The 26,210-nt window shown below is 48.9% G+C and overlaps 2 protein-coding genes and 1 long non-coding RNA gene across 6 annotated transcripts in view; 2 read left to right on the top strand and 1 right to left on the bottom strand.

Moving 5' to 3' along the window:
• The window catches only part of LOC119433928 (suppressor of tumorigenicity 14 protein homolog), a 261,357-nt gene that overhangs the window by 73,949 nt on the left and 161,198 nt on the right, over window positions 1-26,210 (bottom strand). The gene's annotated exons all lie outside the window — the stretch shown is intronic.
• LOC119432858 (tetraspanin-33) overlaps window positions 1-26,210 on the top strand; it is a 57,701-nt gene that overhangs the window by 14,436 nt on the left and 17,055 nt on the right. The window contains exon 2 of the mRNA XM_037700009.2: window positions 3,393-3,628. Within this exon, the coding sequence (XP_037555937.1) occupies window positions 3,393-3,628 (236 nt within the window). The remainder of the gene's footprint in view (window positions 1-3,392; window positions 3,629-26,210) is intronic.
• Window positions 5,342-6,671, top strand: LOC125941621 (uncharacterized). Its single transcript, XR_007464487.1, has 2 exons — window positions 5,342-5,504; window positions 6,538-6,671. It is a non-coding gene; the product is annotated as an uncharacterized LOC125941621 (long non-coding RNA).

The raw sequence follows: 26,210 nt of genomic DNA, 5'->3' as shown, positions 1-26,210 counted from the left end.
CCTATACGTTGCATATTTAGCTTAGGTCTCATCTTTCGCAGTTTCATTGGCTGCTTGTTGCCTCACTTCTCTGCATTAACTCCTTTCACGAAGAAGTACGGCAGAGTAGTTAGTTAGAAACTGACCACCTTCGTTGTTAGTTGAGTCATGTGTTCGCTGCAACCATGCAGGTGCGGGAGATTCGTGAGGATGGCGCCTTCCGATAGCAGGGGCCTTCCGCGAGGAATGCGTATTTCCTTCCCATCGATTACATGCACATAGTCTCTGATTATACGGGGTGTCCCAAACTCCCAACTACCATGCACCAAGATTTAAAAATATGCAAGTGCCTTTTCTTTCGAGGAACCCGTATGGGTTTCCTTTGTAGCAACTGCTACATTTGGGTGGATGTCTAATTTTCCCTTTCATTACTTTTCTCCATCTAGCGGGTTTCCGCTGAACTATTACGTCATGCAAATGCCACGTAGCTGGACAGAATCTAGGTAATTTTTGCGGTCGCTTGGAGATACTATTGATACATATTGATGCATATTGAGCGCGAGAGAAGCCCGCGAATACACCCAAATTGCCGCGCGACTAGCCGCTTGAGGCACTTAGCCTGTATTCGCAGGCTTCTTTCACGCTCGGAAAAAACACTTTTATGTAGCATGTATTGAGCAACAGAAAGCTGTATCGGGAGTTTTTCATGTTACTCTTACAGTTTTCTGACACATTTAATCTAATTATAATATTTGAGAAGTTGCCTAATCATTTAAAACTAATTATGTAATTAGACGGAATGCAAGAAATAATCTGAGTATCGCCAAGCGACGGCAAACAGCATTACCTTGGTTCTGTCCAGCTACGTGGCATTTGCACATTTTTAAATCTTGGTGCATGATAGTTGGGACACCCTGTATATCGCTGCTGGAAACGTAGCTCGCAGACCACGCATGTTTCATCCAATATTTTATCTGCACCGTGAAAGTTCCGTTCCCAATGCTTTCTTCGTTTTTCGTCTCGCAGAATAAGGATGCCTTCGGTTGTACCCCGCACAGCACTCGGGCGCGAAACAGTAGTTGCGGCGACGGTTAGGCATTTTCGCCAACCCGGGACACACGTCTGTAACGTGGGGGACACGCAGAGACAGGCACTACACGGAAATCAAGCCGGCAGCAAGCAACGAAGTCGCAGTCAACCGACCGCCACTGCAGCATAGAACAAATAACCACCCGCACGCGAGACAGCGAAACGGGCGGGCGGACTGGTGAGTTCAGGTGATGATGATGATGATTTATTGGCATCCCCTTTGAAACAGGGCGGCGACAAATAGTCACCTAGCCTGCTTGATTTAATCAGGTATACTATACATGTTCTTTATCTAGCATTTTTGTATACCTCTCATTATTATTTTTCTTTTTCAAAAATTTACCTTGTGCCCCTGCCTATGATTTTAAGAGATCAGGTCGTATCCATCTTTTCCCTGCTTTTTTTCCACCAGTACTCCAATCGTCTCTTGCTGATCTCTACGGCTGATCTGTTTATGTTTCCTTCCACTTTAAACCCAAGCGCTTCTGGGAGTTGCACGTTACCTACGGTTCTCGCTGGGTGGATCCCGTTGCATTCCATCAGGATGTGCTGAGTGGTTTCTGGATCTTTACTGCAGCATGCACATGTCTCATCTAGTTCCGAATATTTGTTCCGATATGTTTTCGTCCTTAGGCAACCGGCTCGAGCCTCAAATAGCTAGGAACTGCCCTGCACTGCATCATGACACTATATAACAAGCGCTGACAGTGACGCTTCGGTACTCTCAGCGCAGTGGAGGCTCCAACGCGGTGTATACCCTGGTGTAGGCGGTGTAAGCTTTCTGCTGAGGTGAGGACGCAGTTTCCGCTCACGGTTTGCCCTTTCCGTCCGATTAGCCTTTCACACCTCGTCACCTACGGAGTGCAGCTTCAGCATACATCAGACCTGCACGCCGCCTACTGCTTCGCTTGCGATGGCACGCAATTTGGACCACGTGGGGTTCTTTAATGTAAGTACACGGGTGTTTTCGCCCCCATCGAAATGCAGCCGCCGTGGCTGATCCCGCGACCTCGTGCTTAGCAGCCCAACACCATAGCCACTCAGCAGCCACGGCGGGTGGTTGACATTACAACTGGACCGATTGTTTACATCTGTAGTGCAGCTGCTCAATCTTTCACTACGCCTGTGCACAGCTGTACAAATGCTAGTAAATATTTTAACATACTCGCGGGGCATTTAATTGTGGCACAGCCTGCTAAAGCGTCGCGTTGCTGTTCTTGAGGAACCTTTCTGATAGGGGTTCGATACCGCCCCGCTTGGGATAAACTTGAGGGCACGTACCAAGCTGGCGTCAAAGTAGTTTATTGAACCCAGTGACTGAAGTCAACGAGGTTCACTGTGTTGTATGTACATTTTGGAGCCAAAGCATCCCCGCGCTGGGGGCCGCCGACGATGTGGCGAGGAGGACTCTCCCACCTAAAACGACACTGCTGAGGTCGCTGTGGCAGAAGCACCGGACACCCCTCGTGCAAATTACTGGCGGGCGCGTTCTACGAACAGCGGTGGTCCCCTTCAGGTTTGGAGCGGGTTGCTTGCACGTGCGGGGTGCAAGAAAGCCTGTTTGGCACAGTGAAATTGTGAATTTCCCTTTCTATCTACTCTGTCCCATTTCCCTACCTTCTAGTCAGAATAAATTAGTCTTCTTGATGCGTTCAAAATGAACGGATGTCTGTCGTTTTTCCATAAGTTAACTAGTATCCGTCTCTTATTCTACAACACACTGAAGACCAGCACAGACCGAGCGCTACACAATCGGCGTCAAAGAGTTTCTTCGAAAAGCGGTACCTGCATCTGCAGTGTCGATGCGAAAGAGGAAGAAGAGTGGCACGCGTACACATTAACACTTACTCAGGTTGGTTTCGAAGCCCTCAACACAGCAGCCACACATTTGACCCAGTGACCCAGGTAAGCGCGTAAACGATTAGATACAAACATAGATAACCCCCGGAAAGTGCATCAAGTACCCACAGAATGCTAACGCATTGAAATATTTCTAAACTCACATTATTCAACGCTTCTTACTGGAACATTACTGGACTTCAATTCATTAGACACAAATTTCATCTTGTATCTTAAACTGTTTAGTGTCTTTCCTGGCGTACTTCGTGTTTTTCGTGCGTGATCCACTTGATGCGACTGTCAGCAGACGTCATGTTTGGCTAATACACTCTTCCTGCTCATTTGGTCTGTGGCAACGAACCCACAATACAGAAAACAAGTCGCCGTTTTTCTGAGCTATAGTGCCCAATGTAATTAAGAGCAAGGCTCCTGTAAAGCCCGAAATGCCTACAAATGCGGCCTATATGTATGCACTCCGCGCGCAGGCCACGTACTTCAGCACGCTGGTGATGCGCCTCAGCGTGAACCTGGAGCTGGCGGCGCTCGTGGGTGGCGGCGCGGTCTTCTCCGCCGCCGTCCTGGGCTTCCTGGGCGCTCTGCGCGAGAACCTGGCCGCACTGCGCCTGTACGCGCTCGCTATGGCGGGTGTCGCATTCGTCGCGTTCGTCGGCACGGCCGCCGTCACGCTCACGCCCTTCCTCGCGAACAACGTCTTCCACAGGTCGGTCTTCTTTGCACTGTATCAACAGCCGCGTGCTCCGAAGGCAGCATAGCCTCAAGCGCGAGCCGCAACGCTGGCTCACATGTTGAACCATGGAAACAGAACTAATATAATAAATATTTTAGGACAAGCTTGATGACGTTTTTTACCATGAAGTACTAGCGAAACCATTATTGTTTTCTTTAACTCCCTCAGCAATTTGGCCATTATATGGACGCCTTTCTTACAGTCTTAGTCTTTATTAGCTAGTACAGTTAGCAAGAGTTAAGTCGTAGGCTCGGTTTGAACGGTGAATTAAATTTTATGCGTAAGTGTCAAGTGACCCATTGAGCGAAAAGCAGCTCATCTATCGTAAAACCTGGGGAGGTGCGAAACATGCAGTGATGCACCTCTCATTAGCGGTGCTCATACTGCCTTAAGCAATGACTCATAACCTCGTAAACGCGGCTTCCCCATTACGACGACAGAAGAGAAGTTTTACGCTGGAATGATGAGAGGCAACGCAGGCAGCTGTGGAAGATGAACGCGGGAGCAGCGGCACGAGCGCGTGCCGAGTGCGAGCCGCTTGCTTTACCGTGACGACGACGACATGAGATGCCGACAGCGCGAGCGCATAAGGTGCTTCGCACCTAAAATAAAACAGATTTCCGGGCAGCGCTGACGGCCGTGCGCGCCCGACCGGGCCGATGTATCTTGAAAGCCATCTGCGTCGGGTCACAATCCGCCGTGCGCTGTGTTTTCGCGGCTTAGTTCGCGTTGATGCGAGACGCAGCACAAAGTTCAATTCGCTGGATGTTGCAGCGCGCTTCCTCACTCCAGCGTTTTGACCGCGACTTTCCGCGGTCATCGAGTGAGATGTGTTCATGTTTGCTTGTGCGCGCGTGACGCCATACTAGTTCATTTAGTTAGTATGCCTATGTTTACAAGTTTATGCGGCCAATAAAACTACTATCCTTACTTCGTATAGCTGTCTGTAGTAGTGAATACTAGTAATGTAATAGTAAGAGTGCGGGTGTCGGCCAGTTGGCGATTCATGATTTCGGAATTTACCGCAAAAAAAAAAAAAAAAAAAAAACACATGGGACGAAGAAAGAGACAACACGAATTTCCTAGTAATTTGCTATCGCAATCGATGCTCCGCCTTTCGGGCGAAACTGCGACTTTTTTTTTTTGAACACTGGGCAGCGCAGTCGAGAAACTACAAAAAGCAACATACCTGAAGGCTCTATACAGATACCGTAGTTCCCTCGAGCCGTTCGGCCCGGTCTCTGCTTAACTTAGAGAGGTACAGGTTCGTATAGCTGTCCACTAATTTGCTATCGCAATCGATGCTTCGCCTGTCGGTCGAAAGTGCGATTTTTGTAGCCAGAGCTACACTGGCCACCTTCTCGCCGTTTCGCCATAGAGAAAGAAATTCAACAAGAGGGGACACTCGGCAAAAACTGGCAACAGGAAACACGTCACCATACGTCACGCTATACTTTTGACACCGAACGTTAGATGCCGCGAGCATCGAAAAAAAAAAAGAAAGTGAACTTACGTTAACAGGCATTGATTTATTTTTTTTTAAGTCTTTGCCGCGAAAACTAAAACGTTTTGCGTATAAATGAACTTAAGCTTTGCGACTTATTTTCCTTGCCTTACCATAGCCACAGGTCAATGACGCGCTAGATACATGCGTCATCCGCCAGACACTCCCCCGAAGCCAGCGAGGATGGCTGCGCGCGCGTCTGAGCGCTCGCGCGCGGCGACCCCCCGTCTGTCTCCTTCATTTTTTTCTTTTTTAAATGTAACCTGGTTTATTGGGCTCTCGGCGTATTCTTGCGTTCCTTCTGCACTGAGACAAGACACCACTGCACTATTGGACTACGGCAAGGTGAGAAATCTTGTTTCACAGTCTACGACGCAATTAGGCTTATGGCACGGGACTGAGACTTAAGACGCAGTTAGCGAAAAACAAACGCAGTCAGCGAAAAACAGCTCGGCCATCCTGGCGCAGTTAATTTGAGTTAATGAATCGTGCTGAGACATGTTTCCGTCGCTTCCTATGAGACTATTGTAACTTATTTCGGTTTTTGAGCCACACTGGCCGCACAGGGCGCCGTGTCGCAGTTAGCGAGAACTCAGCCGTGGTGTGTAGTCTAGTGCATCTTGCTAGGAGAAGTTTGTGCCGCTTTCTCTGACGCCAGACATTACTGAAAAGTAATTTCGTTACTTTCTGGGGTACTTTTGAGGCACGCTGGCCGCACAGCGCGCTTTGACGCAGTTAGCGATAAGCAGCTCGGCCGTGGTGATAAAGTTAGTTTGGCGTGTAATGAATCTTAAGGGACAAGTCTGTGACGTTTTTTGTGGCTCCGCAACAACATATACCTTCTTTCGGTACTCACGCCTGCTGAAAACGCGATGGGCGATTGCCAAGAGTGATAACATGGGGTGTGCTGCTGGCGCCGGCAGAACGCGCGAACGACGAACATATCAGAAACTTGTAATTCGAAAATTACGTCTTCTAAAGGACTGAAAAAAGGCATTGCACCCACGCATTTGACTTGAGTGCCTGTTGCGTCCGTCTCTATGTATGTAGCGTACCGTCGCGTCGCCCGAGGCCAAGTTTTGGAAACGCGAAGTCGCTCGTGTATTTGTGCTGCCAAAGTGCAGGAAATAATGCCCGGAAATTGGGGAACGCTTGGAAATCAGATGTTTTCATATATGTTTGGGATGAGTCGGGTATTCTCTACGCCATGTATGTAAAAGCGAATTGCTTTTGTTTGTAATGCCGCCCATTTACCGCTTTCGCACGTTTCGCCTCTACACGCAGTATTCCTATGTCTAAATACCAAAATGACTCATGCTTGTAACATGATGTTACGTGCTTGCTAATGTAACATGCTTGTAATTTACTTTTTTTTCAGCTGGTGCCATCCGGTGGAGCTTCATACAGGAACTACTGCCTTACCTGCTGGTGTCACAACGTTGGATGAACGCACAAAAAGCGCGGAACGAGCTTTTATATAGAGCAAAATAAATATTTCCTCATTGCGCAAAAGGTCTTGCGTCTACTTTGTGAAATTGCACGTGGCACAGATTCGATGGGACTTTACGAGATCGTTCGCAATCATTTTTACTAAATAATAAACCGATTCTGCACGAAGAGCAAAAAAAAAAAGGGGGGGGGGGAGGGGGGGGGGGGCAGCCGGCGTGCTAGCTTGCGTTCAAAATACGCGCGCCCGAAACGGGAAGTGATGTAAGTGATTGACACCGACCGCTTGGCACACTACCCGGGCGCGGGATGAATTTGGACCGGTGGCGCCTTCATGCGGCGGCGCCACGAAAGTAATGGTATGTGGCGGCCGGGCCGCGCGCAGCTGGCGCTGCCGTGAATTAAACCACGTCTGATCAAGCATGTTGGGTTTTCGGGTGCACCAACAGTTACTGAAACATGACTGAAGCTGGTTAGGCCATTCAATTCAATCGTTGTTCATCGCGGCATCGCGTTTTTCAGGCGGAAAGTCTGTATATGTGCGGTCTGTATATAGGCAGCAGCGCGTTCAGTGCTCAGCAGTTGAAACGCGATACTCGAATCGCATGGTCGCCAGCGCTTTTTGCACTGACTGTAAGCGCTGGGGACCCCAAACTGATGCATTGTGGTGTAGAGTGAAAGCGAGAACCTTCCTAACGCATTATGACTGCATTTGGTCCCAAGGCGCGCACCTGTGGCTCGAAAAAAAAAAAAAAAAAAAAACGGCGGCAGCCGCGCGCTGCCAGTGCTTCAATCGCTGTGCACTGTACATTTCCGACGCTGATTTGGTACAGTGTAGTTGTTCTAACGTTAATAAAAGAGCCGTTCATAAGCAAGAGCTTCGTGTCCCACTTGCCTGTCTTCGCCTCCGCAGTGTAACGGCTCCGGAGCTTGGGAACCGAAGGCGAACACTCAGATTTGTCGTCATTTTGCCGTCTTATCAGTGTATCAGTCTTCCTTTTCAGGTACATTTTCCTTCCTAGCAATTCCCAACTCTGGTTGCGTCCGGCACACGACTGTGCTGTGCATCGACGGCGAACACCAACGCAGTGGCGTGTTCACACTCGCCGCCACCGACGGCTCCCGTCGTATATAAAATGGGCCGTGACTGAAGATTGGGCAAGTTTATAAGCAATTAAGAATGGGGAAGCATTGCAAAGATAAAAGAACTACAACGGGCAGAGAGCGGGAACTTACTGACACATGTGCGATCGGCGAAGCAGCTCAAAAAACAAAATAAGGAAGACGTATGTCTCCTTTTTTTTTTCTGTCCATAATTTTTGTGTCATTCGCATATTTCCATGATTAAATACGCGGTAATGTTAAAGCGCAAAGCAAAATAGCATGTGGAATATAACTGCTGGAGTTCCACGTCTTAGCTTGCCGCGGTGAGCTCCGTTCGCGTGGTGCATTTGCATCGCAATTTGCGCTCGTTTTCTGCTTTATGTACTACCTGATGCCACGAATGTGATCTGCCTCGTACAAGTGACGACCTTTCTCAAAAGCAGACACACGAAAATGCGTTTTCCGGTGCGTCGGCCCTTAAAACCCGCAGTGCCAAATCACATGGAAGCACCGAGCGCCTTCGTCCCGTCGTCTGCTTCACATGCCAGTGCTTTGACAGGTGCCGTTCGCGGCGCTGTTCACCAGCACCAAGGATTGAAGCAAGGATGCCCTCTGTCACCATTGTTGTTCACGCTTTCCGTCAAGGGCATAGAAAGACGACTGGAAAACAGCGAATTAGGTTCTGATTTATCCTACATGCGTAATGGACAAATGGTGCAACAGAAGGTCCCTGGATTGATGTACGCAGACGACATTGTGCTACTAGTGGACAATAAAAAAGATTTACAGATACTTGCGAATATCTGTGGGAGCGCAGCGACAAATCTAGGCCTTAAGTTTAGCACAGAGAAATCAGGGATTATGATCTTTAATGAACACACGAGTAACTTCGTGGTGTCAATTCAACAGCAAGTAATACCCATAGTGAAGCAATATAAGTACCTCGGCGTACACATAAACGAAGGAAAGAATTACTCAAGCAACCACCAAGATAATCTGAAAATAAAGGGGAAGCGGAATGCAGCATTAATGAAACACAGAGCACTGTGGGGCCACAATAAGTATGAGGTGGTGCGTGGAATCTGGAAAGGAGTAATGGTGCCAGCGCTAACATTCGCAAATGCCATTATATGCTTAAAATCGGATATATTGGCGGGTTTGGAAGTTAACCAAAGATCAGTAGGCCGGTTGGCTTTGGGAGCACACGGTAATACGACAAATGAGGCAGTGCATGGAGACATGGGTTGGGCGTCTTTTGAAGTCAGAGAAGCACAAAGCAAAATTAGTTTTGAAGAAAGGCTCCGGAACATGGATGAAAATAAATGGGCGGCTAAAGTGCACAAGTATCTCTACATGAAAAGCGTGGACGCAGAATGGAGGAAGAGGTCAAGGAAGTTGGCAACCAAGTACAGGATAATCGAAACTGTAAATAGACAACCAGGGGTCATCAGAAAGAAAGTGAGAGAAATAGAGACCGTGAATTGGATGCAAAGAATGGAAACGAAAAGGACAATGGAGATTTACAAGAATGAGAAGAAAGAAATTAGAAGGGAAAATCTGTACGATAACACAAAGGGCAGTGCCTTGCTATTTGAGGCTCGAGCCGGTTGCCTAAGGACGAAAACATATCGGAACAAATATTTGGAACTAGATGAGACATGTTTATGCTGCAGTAAAGATCCAGAGACCACTCAGCACATCTTAATGGAATGCGACGGGATCCACCCAGCGAGAACCGTAGGTAACGTGCAACTCCCAGAAGCGCTTGGGTTTAAAGTGGAAGGAAACATAAACAGATCAGCCGTAGAGATCAGCAAGAGACGATTAGAGTACTGGTGGAAAAAAAGCAGGGAAAAGATGGATACGACCTGATCTCTTAAAATCATAGGCAGCGGTACAAGCTAAATTTTTGAAAAAGAAAGATAATGAGAGGGTATACAAAAATGCTAGATAAAGAACATGTGTAGTATACCTGATTAAATCAAGCAGGCTAGGTGACTATTTGTCGCCACCCCGTTTCAAAGGGGATGCCAATAAATCATCATCATCATCATCATCGCCGGCGCGCCGCTGGCGCCTTACGACGGCCGCCCGGTGCCTATGGGAGTGTCCCCTCTTGTTGAATTCCTTTCTCTGTGGTTTCGCTATGGCCGGTGGCCGCACCGCGAGCTGAGCCGTTGCCTAGCAACCGCCGCAGCTGGCAGCGCCGCTCGCCGCGCCATCTGGCGTCGTCTGCTCGAGTTACAACGGCGCGGCGCCGCCGCCGCCACAGTTGTGTTGCAAGCGTTCGCCGCTTGCAACTGGCATGAAGTCAGATGAGGAGCCAGTGAAACCGCGTTGCAACAGAGGCGGTGCCGGCATTGCGTCGTATATATTGACCCTTTTCGCGGCGATCCCGTGGGCGCTGCCATGTTTGATCACGTGGTGACGCGTCCATTGCTTGCCTCAACTGCTTCCGTTGCCTCTTTGTTTACAATGGAAGTGTATGACGCCGGCGCGGCTTAGAAAACCCATGTTTTCGGAGATATCGTAGACGGTGACTAGGTGGACGACACGAAGCTTTGATCACAGCTTCAGAGAACATGCAAAAGCGCTTTCGGAGCTTATTAAGCTATGTCCAAACGGCGCAAGCAGCGTATATGGTGCTTGTTCTAAAAGCGAGGCTAAATATGTATTCCAAGCTATCCAAGCTTTCCGATTAGGAATTCAGTCAGGATTAGTGTGTTTTGCTCTTTGTTCTTTATTCGGCAAATATTTTGAAGCAGTGGCTTGTCAGTTTCTGACTAAGTGAAGTTCCTCGGTGCGGCAACTATCTGATTATTTTCTGCCTAATCCCTCGCCGGTGTGCTCAGTTCCGATAGATTTCTTCTTCCTGGGCACAAGGCTTGAAACGTAGCTGTTTTGTACATTGTAATAGCTTGTAGCAAATATATATTACATCTAGTAACTCGCGTACTCTTGTGGACCGTCACGAAACATTCAGCTTCGACCATTCGTGCGCCATAGGTGTAATCCGTCATTTATTGTGCGTATACAGTGCGCATATATTCAAATGTGCGCCCATTCACTAAGTGTATTCTTGATACGTCGGCGATAGAGTGGGCGTAAGTTTCCCTGCCACTTGGGACAGATGTGTATAGATAACGTGCACGAAACTTACTATGACAGTAAGCGGCGCTACTCCCTTTTTCATTGTTCAACGAGTGGTACTCACTCTTGCCGACGTTCTAGGGATGAAGGCCTTTCTTTGAGGGTTAGCGATACAAGGCTGGCGGATGAGCAAATTTCTGTATCCTCGAGGAAAGCCGTACATCACGAAGTGCTGGTAACACGTTCCGACAGTTTCAGCAGCGGTCCGCGAACTTGGCCACACAGATTCATTCTATTCCTTAACATGCCAGTTACTATTTTTGCAGCCAATAATGCACACGTCTTCAATCCACATGATTCAATCTAGCATGATTGGAGCACAGTGTGTTAGCGAAAACTCAGTCGCATTTCCGACAGCTGATCGCACAGAAGCAAGGTAGAAGCGGTAATTGTTTCGTATTCGTGCGCGGTCGCTGAGGAGAGGTATGGCGCGCCGCCGTGAGCGCGATCTCGTTTCTCTAAAACAAACTGCTCCGCGAAAAGGGTCAATTTCGTCGGCAGATATGGAAAGTGAGTCAGAGAGACTGAAAGAAGGCAGGCTTCGTCGTCGGACCGAAACCAAGGGGAGGCAGCGAGTCGAGGATACGGAGGAAAAATGAGCACGCCTCGAGAAGCGTCGTAAGTACGAAGCGGCCAGGCGAGTGGATTCAGATGAGGATAGCACCCGAAACGTGTTCAAGTCAGTGGACGACAACACCTTATCCTCCCGCCTCACCGACCATCGGGCCGTCTTTAAAAATTAAAATTAAATTATGGGGTTTTACGTGCCAAAACCACGATCTGATTATGAGGCACGCTGTAGTGGCGGACTCCGGAAATTTGTGCCACCTGGGGTTCTTTAACGTGCACCTAAATCTAAGTACACGAGGGGCCGTCTTTGTGGCAATTGAGAAACAACAAGATGAAAACTTTCAAAATAAATGCGTTACACTTTAAAAATGTCTAGTCTTTAATGTAACCATAACTTAACGGCAGGTAACAACCAAACCTAAACACTCAGACGTACGAAGCTCCCCTATGAAAATGGCCACGACCTTTATGTTTCCTGTCTGTTTCCTTCTTGTGACCTATGTGACCTTTATGTTTCCTTGTCCTTTATGTGACCTCGAGGAAACATACTTCGTGTGTACCGCATGTTTACTCATCCTTTCGTACGACTCGAGGAAGCAAACTTAATCTTCCCTGTAGGATGTGTCCTTTGTGTTTACGGGAGGATGTTACCTGTGTGTGCCCTCGATGTTACCTGGCTGTGCACTCCCTCGAGTGCACATCGAGGTAACATAGAGTGCACACAGTAATTATCTGTTAACACATGCAACGGATAGATCTACCTGGCGTATCCAGGTAAAAATAATGGGGGGGGGCTCGGCTATTTCGGACCTCGACTTTGTCAAGCTATCTTTCCTTTTGTACTCTACGCAAATTACACGCTGTAATTCGCTCACTAACAAATTCACAACGTGCGGTCGCTGCTAGAAAATGCCTGTGTTTTCAAAACTGCGTGTGATTGCTGTGTTGACATTCGCAGGGGTATAAGCATACGGCAGCGCGGATCCCGTAAATGCTTTCGTGGGCGCGCAACTGAATAATTTTTAATTGTCAGTTGGCTGAGTAGTGAAAGTTGTGAACGGAGCATGGCCAGCTGCCGCCGCAAGCGAGCCATCGGCACGTTTTGTCGTCTTTATTTCTTACGCTACGAGGAAATATGGTTCCACCGATTCAAGATGAGGTCACATATATTCTCTTAAACACGACACTTCGCGCCATAAGAAGCGTGTATATGAGCGGTGATCACGAATTTGTGCTCGGTGGTTCTCGCAGCCGCCCGAAGGCCGTCCGCCATTGCAAGCAGACGGAGCAGAGGTGCACGGGCTGAGCGCTGATTGGCTCGTGTCCGCCAGCAATAGTTCGCGCATGGTTCGCCTGAAATTCCTGCATATGTTTTATAAAAAAAGACAGCACACCCAGGTACTTTGAACTTAATAAATGCTGTTTAAATACCGGCCTTCTTTCCAGCTACGACTTCCTCGGCGTAACAAAATTAAATCTCGAAGGCCGTGCTTTTTCAAACTGCATTTTCTAGAAACGAATGTAGATCTCGGAGGCTACGTTCACTTGTTTACCGCAGTGTGGCGCTGCCGACAAATCTAGGCCTTAAGTTTAGCACAGAGAAATCAGGGATTATGATCTTTAATGAACACACGAGTAACTTCGTGGTGTCAATTCAACAGCAAGTAATACCCATAGTGAAGCAATATAAGTACCTCGGCGTACACATAAACGAAGGAAAGAATTACTCAAGCAACCACCAAGATAATCTGAAAATAAAGGGGAAGCGGAATGCAGCATTAATGAAACACAGAGCACTGTGGGGCCACAATAAGTATGAGGTGGTGCGTGGAATCTGGAAAGGAGTAATGGTGCCAGCGCTAACATTCGCAAATGCCATTATATGCTTAAAATCGGATATATTGGCGGGTTTAGAAGTTAACCAAAGATCAGTAGGCCGGTTGGCTTTGGGAGCACACGGTAATACGACAAATGAGGCAGTGCATGGAGACATGGGTTGGGCCTCTTTTGAAGTCAGAGAAGCACAAAGCAAAATTAGTTTTGAAGAAAGGCTCAGGAACATGGATGAAAATAAATGGGCGGCTAACGTGCACAAGTATCTCTACATGAAAAGCGTGGACACAGAATGGAGGAAGAGGTCAAGGAAGTTGGCAACCAAGTACAGGATAATCGAAACTGTAAATAGACAACCAGGGGTCATCAGAAAGAAAGTGAGAGAAATAGAGACCGTGAATTGGATGCAAAGAATGGAAACGAAAAGGACAATGGAGATTTACAAGAATGAGAAGAAAGAAATTAGAAGGGAAAATCTGTACGATAACACAAAGGGCAGTGCCTTGCTATTTGAGGCTCGAGCCGGTTGCCTAAGGACGAAAACATATCGGAACAAATATTCGGAACTAGATGAGACATGTGTATGCTGCAGTAAAGATCCAGAGACCACTCAGCACATCCTAATGGAATGCGACGGGATCCACCCAGCGAGAACCGTAGGTAACGTGCAACTCCCAGAAGCGCTTGGGTTTAAAGTGGAAGGAAACATAAACAGATCAGCCGTAGAGATCAGCAAGAGACGATTAGAGTACTGGTGGAAAAAAAGCAGGGAAAAGATGGATACGACCTGATCTCTTAAAATCATAGGCAGCGGTACAAGCTAAATTTTTGAAAAAGGTATACAAAAATGCGAGATAAAGAACATGTGTAGTATACCTGATTAAATCAAGCAGGCTAGGTGACTATTTGTCGCCACCCCGTTTCAAAGGGGATGCCAATAAATCATCATCATCATCATCATCATCATCGTCCTCACATAGGGTCCCACAGCGCCAAAGGGCTTGACGAGATTTCCCCTGGTCTCGTGAAACAACTTGGGCAGCGAGCACGAGAAACCATGGCCTCAATTTTCACCGGCATTGTTGCAGGCGACCCTGTTCCTGAAGACTGGCTCCGCGGTAGAGTATGCCTGATACCTAAGAAGGGAGGACGCAGTGCCCAACAACAAGACTATAGGCCACTCACGGTCACCAGTGTGCTCTACCGAATCTTCATGCAGGTCATCAAAAGCTGGATGAACGCGTGGGCGGAGAAGAGCGGGGCACTCACGGAGCTGCAAAATGGCTTTCGGCAGAAACGGCGGGTCGAGGACAACCTATTTGTGCTCATGCAGTGCACTGAGATTGCGCGCAAGGAATCGCGAGGTTTACTTGCCTGTTTCCTGGACGTAGCCAAAGCCTACGACAGCGTGCCGCATAACCTCCTCCTATCTCGCATGGATGACCTCGGCATGCCGCCCGTGTGGATCGACCTACTTCGCCGACTCTACACTGGCAACACCATTGAAACCCGCTTTGGGGAGACGCGCGCCCGACCAGTGGAGGTAAAGAGAGGCCTGAAACAGGGCTGTCCCCTCTCCCCATTGCTGTATATGCAGCGAGTCTTGAGCACGCCCTTCTAAATTTGGACGTGGGGTTCACACTCAACTTCTCGTTTGACAGCACCCCAACAACTTGGACGATTCCTGGCCTTGTTTTTGCGGACGACCTTATGCTACTGGCCGAAAATGAAACCCAACTGCAGCAGCTGGTTGAAACATCAGCCAAACACCTTGGCACCTTGGGCCTAGCCTTCAATTCGAGGAAGTCGGCGGTAGTACAGTTCTCTGGGGACCGGGAAAATCCGACTATGGTGCTCCCAGATGGCGAGAGGCTCCCGGCAGCGGAAGAGTACCGCTATCTTGGTGTAGTGCTTAGTGCCTCAGATGGTGTCAACGCGGAACACGGAGGCGCACCTGAGACAATCGGCACAGCGGGCCAGTCGCATACTGCGCCGACAATGCCTGTGGGGCTGTAGCCGATATCTCATGGTGCGCGAGCTGTGGAAGTCAGTGCATGTGCCTGGACTGACCTTCGCGAACTCAACCATATGCCTGACGGCACCAACCCGTGATTGGCTAGAACGTGGGCAGCGAGAGGTAGGCCGCCTGGCCCTGGGCTGCCATGGCCGAGTTGCCGTAGAGGCCATCCAGGGCGATGTCGGCTGGTCCTCCTTCGAGGCTCGAGAGGCCAAGAGCAAAATTGCGTTTGAGTGCCGTCTGCGCAACATGGATGACGGTAGGTGGGCGCGCAGGGTGTTTAGGTACGTCTACCTTAAAGGCATCCAGACACAATGGAGGGCGCGTGTCCAGTTCCTGAGGCGAAAATATGGCCTCTTGAACTATCCGGAAACCGGAGGAGCCAGGTGTGAGACGGCTAAGGGAGTTCAGGACCATGTGCGTGAGACAGAGCGAGAGCTGTGGAAATCGGCTATGGCCTCGAAGACGACGCTCCGCCTGTACTGCGACAACAAGGGGACCATCACACCGGAGCCGATCTACGACAACAGTGGTGGCAGCGCCCTTCTATTCGAGGCGCGTGCGGGCGCACTCCGAACTCTTGACTACCGCAGCCGGTTTGACTGCGCCCCTGAGGTGCAGGCCGCTGTGTGCAGGGTATGCGGTAGCGAGCGGGAGACGGCGGAGCATCTGGTCCTTAACTGTGCGAAGTTGTCTCCCACCCCAAAAGAGGGCACCACCATGCCGCAGGCCCTCGGATTTCTCGACGCTGAAGGTGGCCGCTGCTTCGAGGGCGTAGCCACAACTAAAGCTCGCCTAGAGCGGTGGTGGAGAGCGGTAAAACAATCGCGAACGGTGCCGGGTGTGACATAACTCCTGACTATGTGGTATAGATTGTTTTTTTCTTTCTTTTTTTTCTGTTTCTTTCTTTTGGCTAGGACACTAATATATTGAGTCCACCCGTTACAAAGGGTTCATTAGCCACAAATCATCATCATCATCATCGTCCATGCCCGGCCCGCTGGGCCACGTTGTGTGTGTAGGAGTGCTCGTTGCAGCATGACGGTAATTTAATCATGTTTTGAAAGTGTCTCGACAAAATGTGGTCCCTGTCGTGTGTATTAATCATCATGAAACCTCTGGACTTATGTAATGCTATTATTTCGCCGTATGTTTCGTGTGAAACGCCAGTGTCTAGAGTGTACTACAGCGCCCATCCGAGCTTCCTTTGTTCTCGCCTGTCCGGGTTCTCTCGTGAAAAACGTGGTGCTGTGGCTTCGAATCATGGTGTGTGGAGGAATTTGTTGAAAGTTTTGCTTTCGTGTGCTGGAGTTCATCGGCAATTAGACAGTGTTTGCTTCAGAAAGAGCGTCGGCACCTAGGTGCCTTCGAGACAAGGAGCGTTTGATTACTTCACTTCTTGAAAGGTAAGCAAGTCTCGCGCTTGCGCGCATTCTTGTCGCTTATACAGGGTTTTTCAGTTAGCTTGTGACAAACTTTAAAACTATGCAAATGTTACGTAGCTTGACAGAACCAAGGTAATGTTGTTTGCCGTCGCTTGGAGATACTTAGGTTTTTTTCATTCCACCTCATTAGATAATTAGTCTTAATTAATGAACTTCTCAATTATTATTATTAGACTAAAAGTGTCAATGAGAAAGTTGTAGAGCGACATGAGAAACTCCCGATACAGCTTTCTTTTACTCCGTAAGTGCTACATAAAAGTATTTTTCCGAGCGTGAAAGATGCCGGCGAATACCCGCAAAGCGCGTCGAGCAGCCAGTCGCAGGGCAATTTTGCGTGCATTCGCGGGCGTCTTTTACGCTCGGGGAAAAAAAAAAAAAAAAAAAAAAAAAAAAAAAAAAAAACTTTCGAGCAGATAGCAAACAACACGCTCGGGCAGATAGCAACAGCGCAGTCTGTTTAAAATAATTAGTTTAAAGCTTCAGTGTTGACAGTGCCATCACCAAAACAACTGCGTTTAATGTTTGTATAACGCGATGATTTCTTTTCTATTTATGACAGCTTGATAATCCCCTTTTCAAGTGACGTTTTATAACTCCTGTAAGCGTTTCCTCTTAGTAGGTTGTACTCTCTTAGCCGCACGCTTTTATGCTTCCCCGTGTGCTAGGAGGTCAGGGCTCCTCAAGCTGTTCTTACAGCTTTTACCTGTCCTCGTAATTTTTTCTTGATGCGGAATAAAATTCAATTCAATCCTTTTCACTTCTGCACGTTTCAATTAGCTGTGTGCATACAGGCCAAACTGTTCTTGGCTATATGAAATTTATTGCATAAGTGAAAACGTTTGGCCTTTTGTTTTTCAGGTGTCTTGTGAGCTCTCATCCAAGCAACCCCATTCCACAGGTCTGCTGTGAGCCGATGTGACATATGGAAGTAACATGCAGATAGTCCAATAAACTACTTGTAGTTTCAGAGAAACCTTTGCAAAGTATTGTCGACACTTTCTTTTAAAAGTGCAAGCACTTATCCAACATGACATCTTTCCATCCAAACATTACACTTTATATTTCTGACAAAAACATATTTAGAACAGCGACACTGCAGTGAGGAAGGTACAAGTTGTACTGCAAGTGTTATACTGAAATTATTATTATAGAATAATATTGTGTGAATTTCTGTGCCCTAGCAGAGTTCCAATCAGTACGCTTATAATAAACCATATAATAAAAACCAATGCATATCTTTAAAACTCACAGAATGTGCATAAATATAAAATGGGCACAGAGAACTCATCTATGCATGTCTACAGAAAATGCGGGATACAGGATCTTATCAATAGGGCCACATGAAGGGTGCATAAAGGTGGGACTCATGAAGGAAACATAAAAGCAGCGGCCAAATTTCAGCATCTAGGATACATAAAGGAAGGACACATGAAGGAAACATAAAAGCAGTGGCCAAATTTCAGCATCTAGGATACATAAAGTACGGTAACATGAAGGATACATAAAGGACGGACACATGAAGGAATCATAAAAGCAGTGGCCAAATTTCAACACGTAGGAAACATAAAGGATGTTTCCTCGTGTGACCCCTAGGAAACATACAGTAATCATACAGGATATAACCATTTTCATAAGGGCTAAACGATAAAGATGTAACCGTAGAGAGAACCAAGCTAAACAATAAGATTAATCGTGCCTCTCGCTACGCACACCCAGGCATAACTCAGTTAAGCCACAGCCAATTTTTTAACAGCGAAGCTGTTCTAGCTAACCGTAAAAAGTGGCGCCTGCTGTCGCAAAACCTCGCCGAGCTATGACGTCACTGCGTTGCCTAGCAACCACCTCGCGGAGCGGCGTGTAACTCGCCTCCTCTGCGTGCCGTGCACATGTTGCCTTGACATGAGACGTTAAGGACAGGGAAGGAGAGCATGCTCGGGAGAGGGCAAGAGAAAATGAGAGTGAGATAGAGAAATAAATTGTAGCAGCACCAACGAGGCAACGCGCACAGCTGCTGCCGGCGCCGCCCGCGTTGCCTAGCCGTGCATGCGCCGAAGCAGTAGCGATGACGTCACCTCGCGTTGCCTAGTAACCACCGGTGCAGGTGCGCGTTCGCTTCGCCCGACACAGACCAACACCACCTAGATAGCACAAGGCCTACACACTCCGATCTATGATGTCATGCTACCTGTCCCGAAATTTCCATTGCCAAGGCTGGCGTGACGAAAGCGGTGACGTCAAAATCACTGTTGCTTACACGGGAGCATCCCCATTAGATTCTATGGCAGTCGGGCCAGGTACCATGACGTCATGATCGGAGTGCGTAGGCCTTGTGCTATCTATACTCCATCTCAGAAGTTCCCCTCAGCACTGTGGAGGCTACCGGGTCCTCAGCCAATAGAAAGGGCGACTAGACCCTGCGCATGTATTCCTCCGCGCTTCACTCTTTGCTCAGCGCCTCCACGGCGTCTAATCGCCGTGCTGTCGATACACGCTCATTGCAGTTATTGTGGCTCGCTTATTAACCCAAAAAATACTAGAAATACGGGATAACTTCTTCGGGGATGCCACTTTGCCATTTCTGCGAAGCTCAGTGACCCACTTTAAAGGGAGCGTTCGCTGACGTTTGTCAGGAGAGTGGCTCTCTCTATAACCGCGTTAACACTGGCGCACTTACGAGTTCTCTGCGGACCGGACCAAACACATTTAGGGCCATCAACTACGCCTCCTTCGAAAAATGGGATAACTTAGAGATGTAACGCCCCGGTGACTCACTGGACGCCATTTGTGGTGTACACACACGACGGACGACACGGCAGACACAGATTCCGCCATCCGGCTGTGTGCGAATTGAGCATCCAGACGACAAACGAAGAGCGCACATTCGAGCAGACGACAACGCCGTAGTCGAATGGCGATTGGCGGTACCGCCTGAAGCGAGTGCCTTCCGCCTCGAACATATATGAAGTCGTCGTCGTGCGCTGTGTGGCCCGTAAGTTCCAAAATGACGCTTGTATTTGCTTCAAATTTGTGTCCTGACGCTTCAACAGCAATGCTTTCGTAACTATATTGCGCTATTTTCAAGAACCATTAACAAATTCTAGGCGCATTTGGCTTAGCAGGCGTGGCGAAAGAAATACCTGATCTCGCAAATAACGCAAATAACGACAAAACGTACCTGATGCTTTGTCCTCAGCGAAAGATGAAACAAACCGATCGCTGATTTCACCATTTATTTATTGCTGTTGGCGCAGTGCACGAGCAGCAAGCGCAAGTTCGGGTCGAAGCGGGCGGTCCGTTCTACATGGGTGCTGCCATGTTGATTTGTAACCAGAGTTGCTGGCGTTTACCGATAGAACGATTAAAGGCATACGACACACATGCGGAGTGGAATAAACGTATTATCTATCATTGTGACGTGACACGCGCCAAGAAAGCGCGGATGTCTCAACCCTGCCATTTACAAGGCCGTTACATATGCAACTATGTTTTGCTGCGCAAGCATGCGGCTTGCTTACACCCCGTAGCTTTGGTAGTGCTGAACGGTAGTGGTGAGATGGAGTATAGGTGGTGTTGCACAGACACGGCTCTTCCTGCCTGCCTGCCTGCATTTGTGGCATGCCAGGAACGCTGTCGCTCGTAGGCGCCGACGCGTCCAGCGCTAGTCACGCGAAATGTCGCGAAAGGGAAGGTGTACCTCCGCAAATGATCGCGCGAGGATACCTTCCCTACATGCGCAGTTAAGTTAAACCTAGTACCTAGCAGTAGCAGCCAGTAAGACTTGAGGTTTGACACTTTCGCTGCGCCTAAGCTTTGCACGCCCGAGTGCAAACTTGCCCGCACAGCGCGAAGGACAAGGACTGAGAGAGACGACAAACAGTGCGCTGACTTCCAACAATATTTTAGTGCCGTTGCCACATCATGTATATATATATATATATATATATATATATATATATTATATTGTGACACTCTTACGTGCGTTCTGGGTTTACACCTAAAAAGGATTTGGGGCATCTAAGAGGGGTGAAGAAAGAAGACGACGTGCGCTAGCTAGCTGAATCTCAATCGGCACTCAGCTGATCCAGGCCGTCGCGACTCACTCTACTTGGCTTATTAATAAGCGCCTTTTGTTGGCGTAACAGAGTGGTGGAGTGTGCTGGGTACGACACTACGTACCACGGAGCCGCAACATCTCGAACTTCGCCGGAGCCGCCGTCTTGCCGGTCTCTCGCCAACGACGTTCATCATGTCTCAGGACGGAAGTGGACAAACGCCAGCGCCAGGTGTACCAGCTCAAAGGTCAACGCCAGTTCGACCGTTGCAGCACTACATGGAACCACGCTCGTTCGCGGGAAAAGCGGGCGAAGATGTCGACGAGTGGCTGACACACTACGCACGGGTGAGCCGCTACAACCGTTGGGACTTTGTCACTCAGCTTGAGTATGTCGTACTTTTTCTGAGTGAAACAGCGCTGATGTGGTTTGAAAATCACGGAAGACTCCCTGACAACGTGGGAGCGCTTCGTTGAAGAAATTAAGAAGTGTTTTGGAGACTCCTACGCCAAACAGAAATGCGCGGAGCGAACCCTAGCTCAAAGAGCTCAGACTCCTGGAGAAACGTGCACTACGTACATCGAAGAGATCCCCAAGCTGTGCAAAATAGCGAATTCACAGATGTCGGAGGAAGACCGAGTCGGACATCTCCTTAAAGGAATTGCTGAAGATGTCTACAATTTCCTTATAGGCAGGGAACACGTTGATTCCGTCTCAGATGTCGTACGTCACTGCCGTACGTTTGAGACATTGAAGACTCGTCGCATTGCGCCAAAATTTGGACGACTGGCGAATGTGACAACCGTTACCAGCGTCGATGAGAGCCCGTCCGCCGATCCACTATACGGCAGATCGTGCGTGAAGAACTGCGGCGGCACGAGGTACTTGCGTGCAGCGTCATGCCTGCTGCCTATTCCCCGCAACACACGGCGCCTGCAGCATCGTGCGCTCCGTGGCAACCGTCGGTATGTGTCACGGACCACAGAGGAGCTCCATGGCCTCGTGAAGGCACATTTACGCCCGAACAACGACGAGAACACCCTCGCCCCGGCAGGTTTCCACGCAGACCGACTGTTTCTCCTGTTCAGCAGGTTCAGCCACTTCACTCGGTCACACGACCCTCCACGGCTGAGCGCTTCGAGGAGCCGTTCATCGATCGTCGGTTACCTGTGTGCTACAGCTGCGGCGACTTGGGCCACATTGCCAGGTACTGCAATCGCCGGCCGCCAACCACCGAGGTTCGACCGATCTACGATATCAAGGCGGTACCGCGATCCACTTGATGAAACGTACTCACCTGCGTACACAGATCCAGGAAGCAACACCCGGCGACGCTGCGGAACCGTTCTCCAGCATCCGATCGCAGCCTGACACCACCACGCGCTCCTCGCGTAAGCCGGTCGCCGTCTCCGCGGCGTCGCTACCCGTCACCACCTCCGGAAAACTGTAGTCAGCGCGGCCGTTGGAGGTGAGGTCGCTGAACAATGTCGACAGAGATACCTCCACCCATTTGTATGCTTAAGAATAAGGTGTTTGTACTGATTGACGGAGTTTCAACAATGGCCTTAGTGGACGCGGGAGCAACAGTTTCAGTGATGAGTGTTGCATTTAAAAGCCTCCTATAGGACGAAAAGTGATGTTTCGCTGGGACCGGGCTGATACGTTTCGTGGAGTGAGTGGGGAGTTGTTACATCCTGTCGGGGTTTGCAATGTGGACGTTATCTTGGGCGGTCAAATATTTAACGCGGAGTTCGCAGTTCTGTCTCATTCTACGCATGACATAATCCTGGGCCTTGATTTTTTGAAACTGTGTGGTGCCACTGTCGACTGCAGAACAGGAGAAATTAGTGTAGATACGAGCTTTTCGGCCGCGTTTACGGAAGGCCCACCAAATCACGAAAGTGTGCTTTGTGTATCCAGTGATACAGTAGTGCCTCCGTTGTGTGCTCAGTGCTGCGTGTGTTTCGGTCACCTGTTTCCCTACCACCGACGTAACGTTTGACGCTACCGTGGAGCCCATTCATCTGAGCTGCATCAAGAGGAATGTGCTGATACCGTATTGACGCTCTCAGTTGTTCACGGACGCACAGGCTTATGGATCGTAAACTGTTCCAGTGAACCTGCAATACTACCACAGGGTCTGAAACTTGCCGCTTACCATGAAGATCAAGTGCAGTCACTATCCATTCTCACAGAAGCCCCTGATTCTTCGGATGAACGCCATTTCGTTAATACATGCCCTCTAGCGGACTCCCCCATTCTAACTATGGTGAACAAGTCACTCAGCACTAACCAGCGTCAGGAAGTGGCGAATATTCTGGTAAAACACGCCGGACTGTTTGACTTTTCACAGCAACAGGGGCCACCATCATTTCCCCCTTCTCGAATACACCATCGCATAGATACTGGATCTGCCCAACCATTGCGACAGAAGCCGTACAGAGTCTCACCATCGGAACGCAAGGTGATCAACGATCAAGTTCACGAAATGCTAAATAAGAATGTTATCCAAGAATCATGTAGCCCGTGGGCAGCGCCAGTGATCCTGGTTAAAAAGAAAGTTGGTACATGGCGATTTTGTGTTGACTACCGTCGCCTAAACACCATCACCAAAAAGGACGTGTATCCACTTCCACGTATTGATGATGCCATCGACTGCCTTTCATCAGCATCTTACTTTTCGTCTGTCGACTTGAGGTCGTGGTACTGGCAGATTCCTATGCACAAGGCAGACAAGGAGAAAACGGCATTTGTAACACCGGACAGACTTTTTGAATTTAATGTGATGCCGTTCGGGCTGTGTAATGCGCCTGCGACTTTCGAGCGCTTCATGGACAACATCCTGCGTGGTCTGAAGTGGGAAGTGTGCACGTGCTATCTAGACGATGTAGTGATTTTCGGGCGCACGTTCAGTGAGCACAACGCACGTCTCGACCTTGTGTTAGACTGCTTGGAAAAAGCAGGCTTGGTGCTCAACTCGAAGAAATGCCATTTTGGAGAGCGCCAAACGCTGGTTCTTGGCCATCTAGTGGACAAGGACGGCATACGACCCGATCCCGCGAAGACTGCTGCTGTCGAAGCCTTCAAACTACCTCGCTCTGTAAAAGAGCTACGCAGTTTCCTGGACCTTTGCTCCTACTTCCGCCGGTTTATTCGTGGGTTTGCCAACATCGCGTATCCACTGACATGCCTCCTCTAGAAGGGCGTTCCCTTCGAATGGACCCCTGAATGTGAAGCCAGTTTTCGTGAGCTGAAGTTTCTTCTGACGTCCCATCCCATTCTCCGACACTTCGATCATGCGGCTCCTACGGAAGTTCACACGGACGCTAGCGGTATTGGCATCGGCGCAGTCCTTGTTCAACGCGTCGACACCAAAGAACACGTCGTCGCCTATGCGAGTCGCTCCTTAAGCAAGTCTGAGCGCAACTACACAGTCACAGAGCAAGAATGTCTTGCAGTGATTTTCGCGGTACAACGCTTCCGGTCTTACCTGTACGGGCGTCCCTTCACTGTGGTGACAGACCATCATTCTCTATGCTGGCTAGTTAACCTCCGTGATCCATCAGGCCGGCTTGCGCGTTGGACACTTCGCTTACAGGAGTATGATTTTACCGTTTCTTATAAAAGCGGCCGACGGCACGCCGACGCTGACTGCCTCTCGCGTCTGCCGCTTCCGACAACGGACTGTGACTTCGATCGCTATATCGCATCGTTGGAGCCAGGATTTCCTGATATTAACACCTTCAAGATCGAGCAGCGAAAGGACAGAACTTTAGAGCCACTGCTCATTACCGCAAGGAAGTCAGCACCATCCTCTCGTTTCTGCGTTCGTGATGGGGTTCTGTACAAAAAGAACTATTCTACTACAGGCCCACGATATCTCCTGGTGGTCCCGGAAAGCCTCCGTGTATCCATCTTGCGCGCTATGCATGACGACCCTACGTCTGGTCATTTGGGATCTGCGCAAAAGCTCTACCGAGTCCAAGAAAGGTTCTACTGGCCTAAAATGCGTCAGACGACCGACCAGTATGTATCCAGCTGCAACGAGTGTCAACGTCACAAGCGTCCGACGAGCGCTCCTCCTGGCCGACTACATCCAGTGCCACCCCCAAGCACTCCATTTGAGCAAGTCGGCATCGACCTTCTCGGTCCTTTCCCGCGGTCATCTGATGGGAATCGCTGGATTGTCGTGTGTACCGATCACTTGACGCGATACTGTGAGACAGCTGCTATACCATCGGCTACTGCAACCGAAGTGTGTATTTTTCTGCTGCGTTTCGTCATTCTCCGACACGGACCTCCCGGAGTCATCATCAGCGATCGTGGACGGCAGTTCACTGCAGACGTGGTCGAAGAGATGCTTCGCCTATGTGCCTCAGATTTTCGACATTCCACACCGTATCATCCCCAAACAAATGGCCTGACGGAACGCACCAACAGAACGCTTACTAACATGCTGTCCATGTATGTTGCGTCAGATCATAAGAACTGGGACAGCGTGCTCCCTTTCATTACTTACGCATTTAATACCTCAAAGCATGAAACTACGGGCTACAGTCCCTTCTTTCTTCTATATGCTCGTCCGCCTCGTTACACGCTAGACACTATCTTGCCGTTTTCAAGTCACGATAATCTTTGTATATCCGAGACTGTCTCTCTTGCTGAAGAGGCCCGACGACTTGCTTCTTTACGCACTCTTGTTTCCCAAGAACGCTCGAAGGAACGCTACGACCGCCGACGCCGACACGTGATATATGACCCCGGTGACTTAGTGTGGCTGTGGAAACCAACAAGAAAACGTGGTTTATGTGAAAAACTGCTGGCCCACTATGTTGGACCCTATGTTATTACTCATCGTATCAGTGAATTGGCCTACCGCATAGCACGCCTCACATCAAATGACCGTTGGTCAGCAAAGACTGAACTTTCGCATGTCGCCCGTTTAAAGCCCTTTATCTCTAGACAACCTGTTTGATTTGCCCGGCGGGCTTCGTCTGCGCGGAGGGCAATGTGACACTCTTACGTGCGTTCTGGGTTTACACCTAAAAAGGATTTGGGGCATCCAAGAGGTGTGAAGAAAGAAGACGACGTGCGCTAGCTAGCTGAATCTCAATCGGCACTCAGCTGATCCAGGCCGTCGCGACTCACTCTACTTGGCTTATTAATAAACGCTTTTTGCTGGCGTAACAATATATATAGTTAATTTTGAGCTTCATTGCATGAAGTGACGTTTTGTTAAGAACCTAACTGGAACGCCAATGCATTTCTCCGCAAAGTTCTGGAATTAATATCTTGAAACTGGTGTCATCCCGAGAATTCGTTCCAAGTGGGATCGATCCGCCTTGTGAACTCCACGGCTACAATTTGTGAATTGCAATATGAGCCATCAGGCAATTAGTGACTTTCTGTTAATTAATTAGTGACTTTCTGTTAA

The sequence above is a fragment of the Dermacentor silvarum genome, chromosome 11 (assembly GCF_013339745.2).
Source record: "Dermacentor silvarum isolate Dsil-2018 chromosome 11, BIME_Dsil_1.4, whole genome shotgun sequence".
NCBI lineage: Eukaryota > Metazoa > Arthropoda > Arachnida > Ixodida > Ixodidae > Dermacentor > Dermacentor silvarum.
This window is presented reverse-complemented; position numbering and strand designations above follow the sequence as displayed.